Raw genomic sequence first — 18388 nt, forward strand, 5'->3', positions numbered from 1 at the left:
TATTTGTCATTTTGAAACACTTGAGCACATATATTTTGTGCTGGGAAAGTCTTCTTGTATTTGTGCTCACATTGATTTGCATCATTTTGCAAGATCATTAAAAAGAAAAAAACCCTAGCTTCCTTTGAACAAGTTTTTGAAAATCTTTTGGGAAGAGATCTTTGGGTTTGAATGTTGGAAATATTTACTACATACATTTTACTCAAAGATTGCAAAAAGTTATTTTGATAAAAATCACCATTCTCACATTGAGCTTATTTTCATATTATACATGAGTGTATTTTGAGCTGTAGTGTTGTACACATCTGCTTGTATTAGAAGCATATTTTGTTGTACAAAATATTTTATTTGATTATCCGTTGTATTCCCAACATAGGGCATGAAGAGGGTGACTTTCCCTGTGAAAAGTCCTGGACTGGTTTAGCTGGTTAAGAGAACTAGGTACACCACCCTGGTAAGGTGTTGTAAACGGTGTCGCTCCACCCGTGAAGTGAGCAACTAGCGGAATCCTTTTACTTGTGAGCTTGAGGCAGGGACATAGGCACTATTGGCCGAATCCCGATAACATATCGTGTGTCTACTGTTAATTTCCAACACTTTATATTTTTGCACATGTATGTTATATTTGATAAATTGTAAATGTTGCGCATGATTTAATTTCCACATATTACTTTTATCTACGCAATTGGTACATGTTTAGAAAGACCCTAGGTTGTGAAATACTACTTATATATGGTTAAACCTAGGAAGAAGTTTAAAATTTCAATTCACCGCCCTCTTGGGAATACACCAATTCCATCAGTTCAATATATGAAGATATTTTATTCGCACTAAAACTCATGACAACCACACACTGATGATAATATATTCTGTCTTACTGAGAAGTGTCTTACCTCATTAAATATTTTAACATTTCAGGAAATCTAGGGAGCCGATCTTAGGAAGCTCCTGAGTAGGGCTAGATAGTTTTGGGTTGAAGTTTTTGTGAGACACTGATCAGTACACATATATTCATACATTTTGTTATCGGAGATGTAATATGAACACCTGGGGATACAAGTATAATTGTGGTGGTATTAGAACTCTAGTATAGTATTTGAGGTATAGTATATATATATACATATATATATATATATATATATATATATATATATATTGTTCTGCTACTTGTGTTATATTGATTTATGGATAGGTGTACCCGCTACCCCACTTCAGGATCGAGTCTTTATAGCAATTGTTGTATCAAAGATATATGTATAGATAGTAGCACTTCGGGCCCCACTGGGTTCGGGGCATTACAATGTATGTCTTCCTTGGTTATGGAGAGGGACATAAGCGTTATAGGTGTTTTGATCCTATTGCTTAGAAACTATATGTGTCGTCATGTTGTCTTTATCGAACATATTCCTTTCTTTACCGTTCCTACTAGCTCTCCTCATATGGCATAGAAAGACCTTATTCTTATTGATCCTTTATCTGATGATGAAAATGGTGGCGATGGTGGTGGTGATGACGATGTAAATGGTGGTGGTGATAATGCCCCTTTTGCGGTTCCCCAAGAATCTTCGGTGGTTGTGGATTCTCATCAGTCTCATTTTCCCAGGCATGTTCATAAGTGTTGGCTTTTTTATCCTTATCCCATTTTGATAATGACAAATCAAAGGCATCTTAATTGTGCTTTAAGTATGCTCAAAGGAATGACAGTTTAAGTAAGCACAATAACTGATACAAAGTGGAAGCCATGAAACATTAAAGATGATCTTACTTAGAAAATATCATGATGCCCTTAAAGGTCAAGGTTGAAGACTTGAAGAAATTTATATGTATATTGCATTTAAAAGCTTTGTAAGCACATTTCCAATGAATATGGTTTGAAGCTCAAACATGACCTTAGTTGGACCTTAGGCACTTCAAACTTTTATGGAAAATCATTTTATTAAGAAGACAAAATCATTTCAAAGGGTTAAAAATGTTTTAAGTAATAAAAACCAAAAAGAATTGTTGTTCTAAGGCAATTCAAGCGATCAGAGCATAGACTCGGTCGAGAAAATCGAGAGAATCACATTGAAAAATTGCTAGGAACTTGGGTGACCGAATCAGCAAGTTGGGCAACCAAAAATCATGGAAATGAGAAATCTCCAAAAACTTGAGTGACCAAACAGGCAATTCAAGCGACCGAATCCTAACTTGCTCGACCAAATCTCTCGAGACAAAAGTGCAATGACTACAAAATGGTTAAATTTTCAAAAATAAAATATACATAAACTCGTCCAACGGTCATATAACGGCTATAACTTGACGTTGCCTATAAATACAAGGCTTCTAGAGTTATTTAAAGGATGATTGACCATTGATTCATACTGAGATTATTATTCACATCATTTTTAAGTTCTCTCACACTTATATTTCTCAAAACCCTAGAGAACACCTTGCTTCTCCTTTGAGCTTCATTCAAATTCATTTGGGAGTGTATTTTATTTGTATTTCTATTGTACTCATCAGATCTATTAAGGAGCACTCATTGTACACCATTTGATTCTTCATTCAATGATGATGGTTCAGGTTTGAATCATGTCAAGCAAGGGTATATTGCTTGAGGTTGTGTAAAGGCATCTCCGCCTAAATGAAAAGAAGGATTGTAAAGGCATCTCCACCGATTGAAGGAGAGAGGTAGCTCTGCCTATTGAAGGAGCGGTTAGTTAAATCCTTAAGTCGTTTTCTTAAGGCAAGGATGTAGGCTGGAATTGCCAATTTGTAAAATCCAAGTGCTACTCTCTCTTTCCCTATACTCTTTTATTTCTGCACATCTACGTTTATATATTTTAAGATTGCTTTTACATACTTTGAACAGAAGCATTAACTAAGTTGGTTGTTGATTAAATATTTGAATAAATTTTTAAAACACCCAATTCACCCCCTCTTGGGGTTACACCAATTCTAACAGTAAGACCACTCATTTACTACATTTTTGTTAGTATTGTTATTCTGATTCTTTACTTCCTTTTTAGCAACTATTCACCCACTTTGTGAGCCTACCTCTTACAAGGAGACTATTTGTGAATCCTCTTTGGCAACACGCTATGGCTAAGGAAATTTCTGCACTGCATAAAACTCTTACTTGGGACTTGGTATCACTCCCTCCTAGTAAGAAATCAATTGGTTCGCATTGGGTTTACAAAATCAAAATGAAGTCAGATGGTTCTATTGACTGATACAAAGCTCGTTTCGTTGGTAAGAGTTTTACCCAAGAGTCTAGTATGGATTATGAGGAGACTTTTGCCCCGGTTGCCAAAATGACAACTATTCGTGTTCTTATTGCTGTAGCTTTTGTTCATTGGTGGGCTATTTTTTAGTTGGATGGTGATTTGAAGGAGGAAGTTTACATGGTAACTCCGCCTGGTGTCTCTCATAACCTATTTGAGGTTTGCAAACTCAAGAAGGCTTTATATCACTACAAAAAATAAGGTCATTAGTGACGGTTTAATACTCACAAAACCGTCACTACTAGTATTAGTGACGGTTTAATGAGTATTAGTGACGGTTTTCAATTAGTCGCTATACCTGCCATTAGTAATACTTATTAGTGACGAATTTTTCAAATCGTCACTAATAATAGAGTATTAGTGATGAATTAAAACCGTCACTAAAACCCTAAACCCGTCACTATAGATTCTACACCGGATCGATCAAAAATCGTCACTAAAGCCATAGTATTAGTGACGGTTTTAAAACTGTCACTAATGTTCTATTATTAGTGACGGTTTTAAAACTGTCACTACTCCTCTATTATTAGTGAAGGTTTTAAAACCGTGACTATTGCTCTATTATTAGTGACGGTTGTAAAACCGTCACTAATGCTCTATTATTAGTGACGATTTTAAAACCGCCACTATTGCTCTATTATTAGTGACAGTTTTAGAATCGTCACTATTGCTCTGCAGAACTGTCACTAAAGTCATATTATTAGTGATGGTTTGAGAACCTTCACTAAAACTAAAAAAGGCTATTAGTGACGATTTTGAAGCCGTTACTTTAAAACCGCCACTATTGCTCTATTATTAGTGACAGTTTTAGAATCGTCACTATTGCTCTGCAGAACTGTCACTAAAGTCATATTATTAGTGATGGTTTGAGAACCTTCACTAAAACTAAAAAAGACTATTAGTGACGATTTTAAAACCGTTACTAATACTTAAATTGGACAATTAGTAGTGAAATTAATTTTTTTCTAATTATTAAATTTTGAAAAAATATGTAATTAAATTACATTTTGTTATACATAACATTAAACCATAATTGCAATAAAATTCATAAATTGTTCAAAATTCTAATTCAAATTTAAATACAAATATATTATACAAATTCAAATTCAAATACAAATATATTATACAAATTCAAATTTAAATACAAATACATTATACAAATTCAAATTCAAATACATTTCATCTGTTCAGATAAAAAAAAAAGTGAAAAGTTGCATCCATAGTGCATGACATCGTCCTGACGTTGTCATAGGTGCAAACCCTACAAATTAAGAAAGTTAAAAAAATTAGTATACGCTTTCAAAAAATTTTGGCAGCATTTCTCTTGTAAATATGACATTTTCCATGGAGATATGCTCCAAACCTAGGTGTTCACAATAAAAAGTTCACAATAATCCAACTAGTAATGAATTTTGCGAGTGCACAGGAGCTTCATATAATAAGCATTAAATAATGTAACGTGTTCATGCATCCCATAAAACACATATATTAGAATATAGTGGATTATCCTCATGAACAACATATTTCATAGAGTAGACACAGTTGGTATGAGATTCATTATAAAATGAAAATCCCAAGAAAGAGAGCTCCTCTCCAAAGAAAAGAAAGAGATTACACGTGCATTGTGAAGAGTGGAAATCTTAAGAAGATGAAGCGTCATCTACTCCAACGACTATAACCAGACCAAGCATCCTCCCAAAATCAAACCCTATTGCCATTAGCTACTCTAAAATGAGTGGGAGGAAGGAACAAACAAGCAAAATGGGAAACAAAATTCTACAGACTTGCATGGGAAACAATGCCACTTCCTCTAGTGTTCCATCCATTCTGATGGACCCTATATTACTTTTAATCTCCTTTTTTGGCAATTAATAATTAATTTTTGGTTGCACATAAATTAAACTTAAACCTTCAAACATAAATAACAAACTCCAACCAAAATTGGCATAACCACCAAGCAAGCGAGAAATTAAAGAAAAATTATATCACATAGTCCAAAATTGGTCTCTTTTGAAATTTTCTTTCCTTTCCCTAAAATTTTCAACAAATTTTTGGCAGCATGCTGTCTATAAATAGAACATTTCCCAAACCTGCAAGTCACAAAAGCATACAATTCACAATATTTTTGCATCATACAGATGACATTTAGATTAAGACATGCAACAACCTAAAAGTATCTACCAGCAGGCAATACACATCACTGCATCAGCCATGCAGGTGGCGTTCCAATCAAGCATGCAGTCCTAATGTCCACTACCAGCATGCAGTTCATAAGATAAATCAATCCAAGCATGCAGTCTAGAAGTTAAATCATATATTAAACTAAAGTTTATACCCATCTCTAGCTGCAATGAGGTCTTGGATGATAGAGAAGGACGACGAGGTCGTGGATGGTGGTGGCTACATCAACAATTCTTTATCTAGTTTACCCGGATTTTCTTTTCATAATTGATTTGAAATGCGATAAACCTGCCAATGTAGACAAAATGAATTTTAACCTTTCATCTTATAGGTTGTCTCTTATAGTTAAGGTATGATTTAAATATTAATTTTTTTTCTCTTGAATCTTGATGCCCTTCTTGTGGATGCAATAACCGCAAGAAGAGCATCAAGATTCACAAGAAATAAAATTAATATTTAAATCATACCTTAACTATAAGAGACAACCTATCATATGAAAGGCTAAAATTCATTTTGTCTACATGGGCAAACTTATCACATTTCAAATCAATTTTGAAAAGAAACTCCGAATAAATTAGATAAAGCCCCTCCATTCATTGTATATACACTGCAAATGATATGCCCACTATCAAAAATAGAAGTTATCAAAAGTAGACCTAAAATTATATAACAAACCCTTCTCAATGACGGAAAAATCTAAGAAAAAAACTACATAGTTATAAATGCAATGTAAAAAATAAATATACTTTTTAAACTATTTTTTAGTCATTTAAAATACTAACTTAAATTCATTAAGTAAATCAAGCCAAGAGAAAGTTATAAAATTGCAAAGTTCATATTACTTTCAAGATTTATGATACAACTCCCAATTATTCCTATATTGTTTCCAAATCTCATCCAACAATAAACCTCCACCTCAGTCAAAACTCAAATCATCACTTTCTAATCCAATATATCTCCCCATTTCTTAACCTCTTTTTCTTTCCTTTCCACATTGATGCACCCAACCTCCTTCTTAATAGGAGAATCTTATCCAACAGCAACCTCCCACCACAAGAAATTTTGTTTGTTTGTTTGATTTTTTTTTTTTTTTTTTTGCATTGGATGCTGATTGGGGAGCCATCTTCACATGTGACAAAACTGTGCAGAAAAAAAATTTTAGGGGGGGGGGGGGGTGGAGGAGACTAGTTAATTGATGTTTATTATGGATCACAAACCATTTTTTGAGGTTTTCTCTAAGTTAAACATGTTACATTATTTAATGATTATGAAATAAAATGAAATGATTTTTATTATTTAATTATTATCAGACCAAGGAGAGGAAGGATCAGCAGGTGTTCGCATCAACCAGGATGCATAAGTATTCTTCAGCAGGTGATCATAATGGCATTTTGGCTGCAATTCAGTATCAGGCAAATTCTACAGATGATGTTAACTTGGAGAATAGAAATGGGGTCAGAAGAACACTAATAATGCTGGGAAGATAAGCCACTTTGGTTGGCTTTGGCAAGGATTATACCTAAGGGAAACATAGTTGGGTTTTCTGATGCAAAAATTTTCGAAACCAAACCCTTCTTCTTCCTACTTAATGCATCCTCACCCACCTCATTTACTACCAATGCAACATCTAAAATTTGTTTATTACCAACAAAAGCACTCTGATTGTGGGAAATGGTATCCACCAAGACTCTTGTTAATCTCTTAGATAAAACTTAAGTTAAAATCTTAAAAAACCACTTGTCACCAAACTAATTGGCCTAAAGTAGCACAGTCTCTTCTAGGCACCAGTGTGACAAAAGTTGAGTTGAGTTGAGTTGAGTGGAGGCTCCTACCAACCACCCATTTATCAAAGAACTCATGTTTCCTAGTGTTTTTAGGCTCAAAACCTGCATCTGCTCCTTAGGAGGATGTCTTATTCTCCTCTTTGTGCAATCTTCCCTCTATAATGAAATATCTCTTTTTTTTCTACAAAAGAAATAATGAAATATCTCTTCTTTTTCTATAAAAGAAAAAAGGAGATGCATATTTATTAAGTTTTTTATATGCAGAGTTACGTAAACATTAATGTTTAATATGTGGTGAATTCTATGTTTGCGTCTGTATTTTATAGTTTCAAAGAAAATATTAATTCTAAACAAATAATTTAAAATAATATTGCTTTAATTTATGAACTTAATTATGACAACGTAATATCAATTTTTTTCACATATTTAAATTGTATGAACAATTACCTAAATATAGGAGTCGAGATTATACATATGCAATCATGTGCGACATACGTGTAATCATCATGTATATAAACATACCGTAAGAAGCTTATACAATATTGAATCCACATCTTCTCCAACATAACCAGCCTGCAGAAATAAAATTTCTCTTATAAACAACAGTATAAATAAACAAAAACGTGTGTTTGTGTTCCAAAAAAAGACAATAGCCATGGCAAGTTATAAAGGCAAAGTCAAAGCTATGGAAATAAAAAAAATCAATCGTTGTATAATTTATACATAAATATTAGAGATCAAAAGTGAGAGTGGATGCTTCTCTTATAGCACTTTCTAAGTTTCCCTTTCAATCAAGACATAATTGTAGTTTTTTGTAGGTAAACAGAAAGAGGGTTAACTGACAATTTTCGTAAAAAAAAATATGAAAATACCATACAGCACACAAACCCAGCACCAAACCCCTACTAAATACTGACAATTTTAGCATTTAAAGGTGACAATCAACTAGGAACTACTTCAGCCTTCAAACAAATAAACCAAATAAAATAAATCCTAACCGTAACCTAATCATTTTCTAGTAAGCACACCAAAATAAATGCATGACCAAAAATGTGGTAGACATATTCTGTTCTTGCAAATAATGCACCACAGTGAGAGCAAGATGAAACAACTCTAAAACCAGCAGGTGTAGCACAGAAATGAAAAGGAACGATGTAATAATCATATTGATTTTTAGGGCAATCATGGTGGTTTTTTATCAACCATAGCATCTTTCATAAATATGGAGGTCCAAGCTACAAGAATAATTACCCTAATAATTACAAGAATATGGAGGTGCATGACATAGAACGGAAACTCAAAGGTCACAAACAAAGAGACAAAAACAAAAATGAAATTCAACTTGAGAATTGTGGTGTTTGAATATTGCCCATTAACAAAAAAACCCATGTGCAAGGCTCCCACTAAGAGGAGCCTTGCCCCATTTATGGATGCAGTAATTCCCAGATTCAAACAATGATGGGTGAAAACCTTTGAACATATTTGTACAAAAAAAAAAAAAATCAATAATAGGACCAAGCATATTAAAATGAGCTGAGATGCCTACCTTTGCGCGTGTTAGCGCCACATTAATGCTGTGCCAGTCTCCAAGTAGGGAAGAAATGCAATTCCTTGGATTCTTACTAGATCTTACAAAGGAGACCAGGATGCAGTCCTTGTCTTTCCCCTGCACAATCAAATTATCAAACAGATCACTAATGAAACATGATAGTGTAGCCCAATTGGTTTGCGAGGATAGAAAACATCATTTAACTTCATGAAATTTCCCAAAAAAAGAAAAAGAAAAGAGGCAACCACATAATATCTACCATAGACAAAATATCACTGCCATACTTTGCAATGCCATATCTATAGGGACATGCTCCAATGCTACAGAGTACGTGTTTTGAGATGGGTTCCATCCCTCTGAAGCTGGCAACGAGGTCTTGGCTGGCGATCTGCTTGAACAAGGAATTTCCCTCATCTCTTAAGCAAATACTGTTATCAAGATTACAACAAAATAAAACTCTACCATCCAGTTCTACTATTTTCTTGGCCTCCTTCAAACAAAATCAAGATTTGTAAAACTACTCTACAAGTTTATTACACTCTCTACATTAGTAGAAAGGGAACACAATCACATAGCAAATAAATGAATACCTCATCAAAGAAATTTATGATGCAGCTGTTGGGTTTTTTAAAATCTGGTATCAGTTGCCACAGAATAAGATGATCAATGACACCTTGAAGAAAAGCTGGAATTGGCTCGATATTACCTAAGAACACATGTTGTGATTAAATATTTCCCAGAATTTAAGAAGTGGAAAATTTATATAATAATTCTTCAGGAGCAAATCCAGACTTTGAAGAAATAAGAAACTTCTACTAAATATCTTACTCTTTTGGTGTACACTTGTCTCTTCCTCACGTATCTGCACGAAAATAGGAATCCCAAGCTGAATTAGCTCTCTCTTGTTTCCCTTCATCTGCTTGTTGAATAAAATGAAAGTCTCGCCTATTTTTGTTCACACAAAATTCACTTAGATGTTAGCAACAAGACATCACAATCAATTTACAGTAATAAATTGTTTTTGCTAAGAAAAGCTATTCTATTGCCTGATAGTATTATGATACAACCAACCTGCCAACATAACATCACAATCAAGTCTCGCTGAATGCAAATGATAGCATAACATTGACATTGAAAATAATAGACGAGAAATAGTTTTGCATTTTACATTCTTTTCTAGCAAGAGAATTTTTTTGGCATTGCAGGGTGATCCAAACCATGAGATGGTTGGCCACAGCGGCCAACCCCCTTCTCGCGCCGTTGATGTCCTCCTCTGCCATCAATGAAGAAATTTTAGTTTAAATTTGTTGAGGCATGACGAGGAAAGCTCCATTGTGCACGTCCGCGATCACCATGGATGCATAGATCGAGGAGAGGCTATGGGTGGCACTGCGTGCATGGAGGAGTGAGGAGGGAGGGGCAGAGGGAGGAGTAGAATGAAATTTGGGGAAAGAAAAGATGGTAGGAGGGAGAAGGAGGCGGGAGTAGAAGAAAGAAGAAATTAAGGCGGAGGTTTCAAATTTTGAGCATCAGTGATGATTTCAAACCGTCACTAATACCCTATTATTAGTGACGGTTCTCCCAAACCGTCACTAATACTCTTCACTAATTTTTTTTTAATTTTTGAAATAAAAACACTAGTAGTGACGGTTTCAAAACAGTCACTAATACCATATTATTAGTGACGGTTCTCCAAACCGTCACTAATACCCAATTATTAGTGACGGTTCTCCAAACCGTTACTAATACTTTTAACTAACTTTTTTTATTATGTTTTAAATAAAAACACTAGTAGTGACGGTTTCAAAACCGTCACTAATACCCTATTATTAGTGACGGTTCTCCCAAAACCGTCGCTAATACCCTTAACTAATTTTTATTTTTATTTTTAAATAAAAAAACTAGTAGTGACGGTTTGAAAACCATCACTAATACCCTATTATTAGTGACAATTCTTCCAAACTGTCGCTAATACCCTTATCTATTTTTTTTAATATTTTTTAAATAAAAACACTAGTAGTGACAATTTTGAAACCATCATTAATACCCTTAATTAATTTTATTTATTTATTCATAAATATTAATAGTGACGGTTAGTTAATCGTCACTAATAAATGACTTTTAGTAACGAATTTAATCCGTCACTAATACCCTAAAATCGTCACAAATATTTTCCCAGAAAAATTTTCGCGCGAAAATTGTTTACCGCACTTTTTTTAGTGATGAAAGTATTAGTGACGGTTTTAAAACCGTCACTAATAGTGTCGTATTAGTGACGACTGCTAAAACCGTCACTAATGCTTACACTATTAGTGACGGTTCTTAAAAACCATGACTAATACAACACTATTAGTGACGGTTTTAAAACCGTCACTAAAATCCTATTTTTTTGTAGTGATATGGTCTCAAACAAGCCCCTCAAGCTTTATTTGTTAAGCATACTTCAACTAGTCGTATCATTCTTTCATTGTATGTCGATGATCTTATTAGTATGGGTGATGATGTTTATGGTATTATGGACTTGAAAAATATGTTGGCTCAATATTTTGACATGAAGGGGGCCACTCCGCTACTTCTTGGGAATTGAAGTAGCCTACTCCCCCAAAGGTTACTTGCTCTCCCAATCGAAGTATGTTGCATATATTCTTGACCGTGCTCGTCTCACTAATAGTCGACTGTTGATACTCCTCTTGAGGTTAATGCCCGCTACACTCCCACTGATGGTATACCCTTATCTAATCCCACCTTGTATTGTACTATTGTTGGTAGTTTGATCGATTTGACTATTACTTGCCCAGATATTGCTTATTTTGTCCACATCGTGAGTCAGTTTGGTGCTTCACCTACATTTGTGCGTTGGTTAGTTGTTTTGCGCATCTTGTGATATCTTCGAGGGACTCTCTATTAGAGTCTTTTATTCTCTTCGACCTTGTTGTTGAAGCTTTGTGCCCACTCTGATTCGAATTGCGCTACTGGTCGAAAATCCACTACCAGCTTCTGCATATTTTTAGGTGATTCCCTTATTTCTTAGAAAAGTAAGAAGCAAGTAGTTATTTCACACTCTTCCACCGAGGCTAAATATCGTGCAATGGTGTGTACCACAACTAAGATTGTGTTGTTATGTTAGTTGTTGGTTGATATGAGTGTTATAGTTTCTGCTCCTACTCCTTTATGTTGTAACAATAGGAGTGCTATCCAGATTGCAAGGAATTTGGTGTTTCGTGAACGGACCAAACATATTGAAATTGATTGTCATGTCACCAGATACCACCTTCAGCAAGGAATTATTACTTTGCCCTTTGTTCCCTCCTCTATGCAAGTTGCTAACTTCTTTACGAAGTCTCACACCGTCCAGCGCTTTCATTTTTTGATTAACAAACTCTCGATACTTCTTGGTGCCGCATCGTGAGTTTGAGGGGGGGATGTTAGTGATAATAATTATATGCATTGTATCAAGGTAGAATAGTCTTTTTTTCCTTATATTCTTATAGGTTATATAAGTTATCTTTATCTCTTGTAGAATCCTAATAATTCAATGAAAGCTTTTTCTTTTCCCAATCTTTTGCTCCTCTTTGATTCTAATAAGAACAACACCCAGAAAGCATTTTGCATTAGTTTAATCACATTTTTCATATAAAAATGTTTCTCGTTACATCAACCCATGACCATCACAAGCCATGGAAAATAGCACGATTCTTTTCCATATTTATATACAACAGGTGGGCATGCACGATTTCACGATTATATATTTCGTGTATCAAAGTATCCCATGCGCCCGCAGGCCATGCATGAACCTAGCTGTCTACGTACATATAAGAAGTATGTGTATGCGGAAAGTTGTATCGATTAAATTAGCAATACAAATACAATCTCATGCAAACTACAATACCCTAAAACTAAAATAAAAATAAAAATAAAAATATCATTCCAAGAATGAATCCTCCTCAAGAAGAAGTTCAAGCCAATACGAAGATGATCCTTCAAAGTTTTCTGGGCTTCTTATATCCCCTGGAAGGCTGAATCCCAAAGCATCACCACCAGTTACAACTAAATCTGGTGGAACCAAATTATCAGTGGAAGGAGTTGGGGATGGAGATAACGATGATCCTTCAAAGTTTGCACTTGGGCTACTTATATTCCCAGGAAGGCTAAATCCCAAAGGACTCCCAGTCGTCGTCACGATATTCTGCAAAACCAAACCACCAGTAGAAGATGGAGATGGAGATGGAGATGATGATGATGATGATAAGGGAATGTCAATAGATGGCGAGTTCAAGTTATAAACCCTCAAGTCATTGCCTAGCTGCCTGACTAGGGAAGCAAGGATATCATCATCTGGTTGTGAGAAACATGAAGGGAATGTTTCTAATAAATGAGACGGCGAGAGGATTGGCAACTGATCAAATGATGAACTCAAAACTGGGTTACCATGATCACCAATATTTTTATTCTGAAGAGAAATTGATGATGGATTCATGAAGGTTACATTTTCCATATTTGTAATGTTATTTTGGCTATGGAACACGTTGGAATTTACGGGAGGCACAGATTCTAGAAGAGTCTGTAGGTATTGAAGGGCTTCAGTTGCTTGCACTCTTATGTCCTGTTGGTCCAAAGGAATGAATTGATCATTGCGAAGAAGGTCTTTAAGGCTGGCCAGAGCCATTAGGTGGGGGAAGTCAGTTCTTGGTTTATGGGTCATTGGATCAATACCCATCTGCAATAGCTTCTTCTTCATATGGGTATTCCAGAAATTCTTGATTTCGTTGTCCGTCCTTCCTGGAAGCTGGGTTGCAATGGTTGACCATCTGGTAATTTTATTAATTAATTAAACCAAACCATTAAATAATTAGATAAAATTAATTAATTAACCATTAATGATCGATAAAAATATATAAAACTTGTGTATATTAATATTTAAAATTACCTGTTTCCGTGGATGGAATGCAGGTGTACAATTGTTTGTTCCTCCTCCTGGGAAAATTTCCCTCTTTTGATGTCAGGGCGCAGGTAATTTGTCCATCTTAACCTACAGCTCTTGCCACATCTGTTAAGACCTGTAAATTAATTACCAGTAATTTAATATAAAAAAAATTGAGAGAGGGAGAGAGAGAGAGAGAGATTTGTAAATGACATATAGGGACCTGCAAGCTTGGGAAGGGCCCTCCAGCTCCGATGGCCATGTTTACGAATGTGTCGAACCAGTTTCTTGTCTTCTTCAAGAGTCCAAGGTCCTTTCTTGATGCCATCATTATTGTTCTCTCTATCGGAGCGACGAGTCCTTCCCATCCTTCAATTCAATTCCTCTATTTCTATCACGTAGTTGCGAATTGGTTGCTCGATCCCCTCGCTCGCTCACCAACAAAATGGAGCGACCTATTTATATATAATGGTTTTCACTCATCCCTTTCTTTGTTTTATTGCCAAGCTGGATAGCCAGCGAACAAAGCTTCATAGCCAAGCCAACATACAACATTCTGAAAAAATGCGCTACTGTGAAAACTGACAATCCAGTCTGGTTGTATAATATTATATTACTCAAGTTAGGTTATCACCTAAATCACGACTGGCTTTTTTGTATAACAAAATATTTTAATTTCTTTTGTGGTGGTACGCTTTTCTTTTTGTGAAATTACAGATCTATTCTCATCTTTGCTAAACAGAAAAAACATGAAAGAAAAATAACACAAACTTTCCTGGTTATTCTGTTTTGAATACTTTTTTTAAAAAAAAACATGATGAAATCTATTGCAGAGCCTTCATCAAATGCTTAAGTTTTCAAGCTAAGTGATTCTTTAACATAATTCCAACCCCACTTAACCCAAAGGTCTATATAAGGTTTATATACGATTCCAATTCTTACTCTCTTAATTATTATAATAATAAATTTTAATAAAATCCATAATTTTGAGCCCAACAAGTCTATGCATTGAGGAAAAATCAAAATCATAAGAACCTATCATTGATCCTTTCACCAGCATTTCAAGCTTTTAATCATATAAGTTGAATAATTCTCCTCTATCTAATAAAGAACTTTTACTGCACATTTGATTCATAGATCGGGTATTCCTTTTTCTTCTTCCTTTTTTTTTTTTTGGTCTAAGCACCCTCCATTTAAACTTTCACTTCGTATCTCATCCCATTTTGCAAATTAAGAGCACAAATATTAAGGGCACAAATTAAGTGCATACAAAGGTCACAATTCCTCTTGCTTAGGCTACCAACCAAAAAAGAACACTTGTGCTACATGGAGCAAGTAAGTTACTATTGGGAATTAAGAACAAATTCTCGAAACCTATGAGAAACAAAATAGAGAAAAAATACACACCAAAGAAAAATCAATTACACACATAAGACAGTATTTACATGGTTCGGCAATTTTGCCTACGTCCACAGAATTGTAGGGATTTCACTATTATCAGGAAGAAAATACAAAGAGTGCGGCGGTACAATGTTCTCCCTCTCGCTCTCTCGCGAAATGCGACCGCATAACCCTAATCACCCTAAAATAATGATTTTATATTCTGTAGATAGGGTTCCGAACGGGCTACAAAACGGGCCTATGGACTAAGTTTTAGGATAGAAATTTCTCATTAAAGAAAGGTCGGGTTATCATCCAGATTTAACATAACTAGGCTCTACAAAAACCCAACAGTTATTTCAAAACATGAACAAATATACACATCCCACCAACCACCATCTTTTGGAATCTTGAGATGCCCAATTGACAAAGAGAAAAGCTTAGTACACTTAGATACGCTAAGTTGCTAACGTAATAAAAAAAATTTAAAAAGAAGTATCTCTGGGCTATGTATACAATCTTACCCTTCCTTTTATGGAAAGAGTTTATTTCTTTAGGTTTAAATCCATAAACAATCAATTACAAAAGAGCAACCTTATTATTTATGTAAGAGAGCAAATTACAAGCAATAAGGTATCACATGATTTGCTAAAATTTATTGAATATGAAAAAAAAATTAATTCTAACAAATGAAGGAACACCATTTCACCTGTGAAATATTCTTATCATGATTTTCTTATGATAAATAGAAAAACTCAATTCATAAAGGTTGAAGTTGAGATTAGTTAAGCTAACCTCATTGAACAATCAACAAATAGGTCGTGTCTTATTAGGAATGCACAATCAAGCTAGGGACAAAGTCAAAACAGAGCCCAACACCACATAGGTTGAAAATTTATGTAGGAAAATTCTTGCTTGTGGCTTCTATGTACCAAGTATAACAAATAAAACTACTATGGCACCAAAGCAACTACATGTTTTGGTTCAAATATGTCATAGTAATTGCATTTTTTATGTTGCAGACTTATAATAATATTGAAGTCGCAACTAACGCCCTTAACAAAGTTGGAGACCAAGCATAAGAAAATTTTCCCCATATAATAAATTACTCCAAAGAGACTACATATTCTTGCACAATATTATTTTATTTTTTATGATATGAAATTTCAACCTTGACGAATCTTTCAACACTAATTTAGAGTGCGTTGAGTTTGAATTTATCCAAGTTGAGCACCACTTGGATGCGAATTACTTATCTAAATCGCATTCCTCCCTGATAGTGTGTGTGTGTGTGTGTGTGTGCGCGCGCGCATGCGTGTGCATGTGTGTTTTTGTGTGTGTGTTTTTTCTTTGGGATCTTAAAAAACTAAAATAAATAAATAAAACTATCCATTTTAGTTATTAATTAAGAACTTATTTTTAATAATTTAAGTTAGATAACAATGCCACATTATTCGCCTAGCATAGCATAAAAACTAGTGGTACAAGGCTACTTATAGAACCCTACAACTCCTATCCACAGCATATTGGCGCAATTTACCAATGCTATACACCCTTAAATTATGCCATATATTCCACAACTTCTATTACTACAAGTTTGGTATATAAAGATGGAGTGGAATGGAGCATAATGGAATTACAATCATCTTTTAATTTTGTCCATTTTGATTTTTCATTCCATTCTTTTCCAACCTTGTTACGTTGCACAAATCAAACATAATGTTAGTTACTTGCATTAAAAAGTTATTTAATTAAATACATCATCATGTACTATGTTGCTTAAGTGCTATGAACGAGTAATGAAAGGAGCTACAACATGTCAAATGAATTTTTTCCATATGCATAATAAAAGGATCCTACATTTCTTGATTGAATATGTTATTTTGTGTTTGGGATTAATAAACTTAACATGACATATTCTTCCAATTGAAACTTTTTTGGTGAAATTTTTATTGTTGAAATTTGCACATATAGCCCCTTTATTATATGGATATTCCAAAGGTTAAAGTTTGAGATTTCTATGCTAGAGGTCACAAGTTCAAACTTTGGGAGGGGATGATAAGGAACATGAGATAGGAGATAAAGTACTTCTCATTTTGTAGTATAATCAAGTCTAGTGAGCTATCAATAAACCAAAAATAAATAAAATACATATAGTACTTTAAAGCATATCTATTTGAATATAGTATTTAAAAATCTAAAAATCATACGTGGAGCCATATTTTAAAAAGAAATTGATTTCGTAATAGGTAGCAAGATTAACTATGCTATGTTACACAATTGACCCATGGGCTAGTAGAGATGACGTAAATAGAGCAATTGCCAAAATTTTTTTATGCATGTGTGTATGTATATGAAATATAGTAATTCATGCAAGTATATAAGGAGTATACAGTAAGGAACTAAAGAAAGAAAAGGAAAGAAGAAGGAGCAAAGAAAAAAAGTCAGAGGGAAAAAATTGAAAATGAGGTTGAATTGAAGCTCCTTAGCTAGACTAGCCCAAGACAATATATCTATGCTAATGAATGTGAAAATTCATCATGATCCAACCTCTTCATGATTAAAGTAAGATTAATTCCGTTCATCCTATTTTTCCCAACAAAAGGCTACTATAATAAATTGCTTAGATTCATTTTTCTTTCTGAGAAACATGAAAAGTGCCAAGTTTGAAGAAAATCCTTAATAGTTGTAGAAAATACCTAAGAGAAATGACACAATGGAACACTTGTTAACAGGTATAAGTGAGTCAAGTCTTCTTGCGAACCACTTAGACTCGACTCGATCCCTAACTTGACTCTATTCGATTCTACTCTACTTCGAATTACTCGGGTATTTTTACAAGTCAAGTTCAAGTTTGGTAATAATACTCGTGTCGAGTTTTGAGCCTAATCAAGCTTTTTAATTTTATTAATTTTATATTATATAAGTCATATAATATGTATTTTACAAATATTTTTAACATTATATGTATATTATATATATTTACACATATATTGAATATTAATTTAGAATCAAGTTAAGCTTAAACAAATTGAGCTTGAGTTTTAAGAACTTATTGTCAAGTCATTTTCGAGTTTAACAATTTTAAGATCAATTGAGTTCAAGTCAAGTTTTGAACTGAAAATCTTTTGTTAGCCTTAGTAGTTACACGATCCTAATTGTCATATTTTAATGATAACAACCTACTAGTAGTTCTAAGTTAAACTAATCTTTGCATACTACGTTATGGCAAGTATAAGGGGTGAAATCACACACATACGGGTTTTAGTATAAAGATCAAGTAAACATTTTCATAGGCAAAGATCGAGTG

At 34.1% G+C, this 18388-nt stretch overlaps 1 protein-coding gene across 1 annotated transcript; it reads right to left on the minus strand.

Moving 5' to 3' along the window:
• Nucleotides 1-12699: 12699 nt before the first annotated feature.
• On the minus strand, nucleotides 12700-14066 carry LOC131162659 (transcription factor MYB92-like). Its single transcript, XM_058119266.1, has 4 exons — nucleotides 13922-14066; nucleotides 13705-13834; nucleotides 13458-13585; nucleotides 12700-13052 (listed from the first exon to the last, which is right to left on the minus strand). The coding sequence occupies exons 1-4, from the start codon at nucleotides 14064-14066 to the stop codon at nucleotides 12700-12702; spliced, it is 756 nt and encodes a 251-aa protein (XP_057975249.1).
• Between the last annotated feature and the right edge of the window lie 4322 nt (nucleotides 14067-18388).

Source organism: Malania oleifera, chromosome 8 (genome assembly GCF_029873635.1).
Source record: "Malania oleifera isolate guangnan ecotype guangnan chromosome 8, ASM2987363v1, whole genome shotgun sequence".
NCBI lineage: Eukaryota > Viridiplantae > Streptophyta > Magnoliopsida > Santalales > Ximeniaceae > Malania > Malania oleifera.

Excerpts from the sequence above, each read along its gene's own strand:
- LOC131162659 (XM_058119266.1), bottom strand. The coding sequence starts at position 14,066 with ATGGGAAGGACTCGTCGCTCCGATAGAGAGAACAATAATGATGGCATC. Across the intron at positions 13,586-13,704 it reads CATTCCATCCACGGAAACAG|ATGGTCAACCATTGCAACCC; the intron begins GTAATTTTAAAT and ends TAAAATTACCAG. Across the intron at positions 13,053-13,457 it reads GACCCATAAACCAAGAACTG|TGAACTCGCCATCTATTGAC; the intron begins ACTTCCCCCACC and ends GGGTTTATAACT.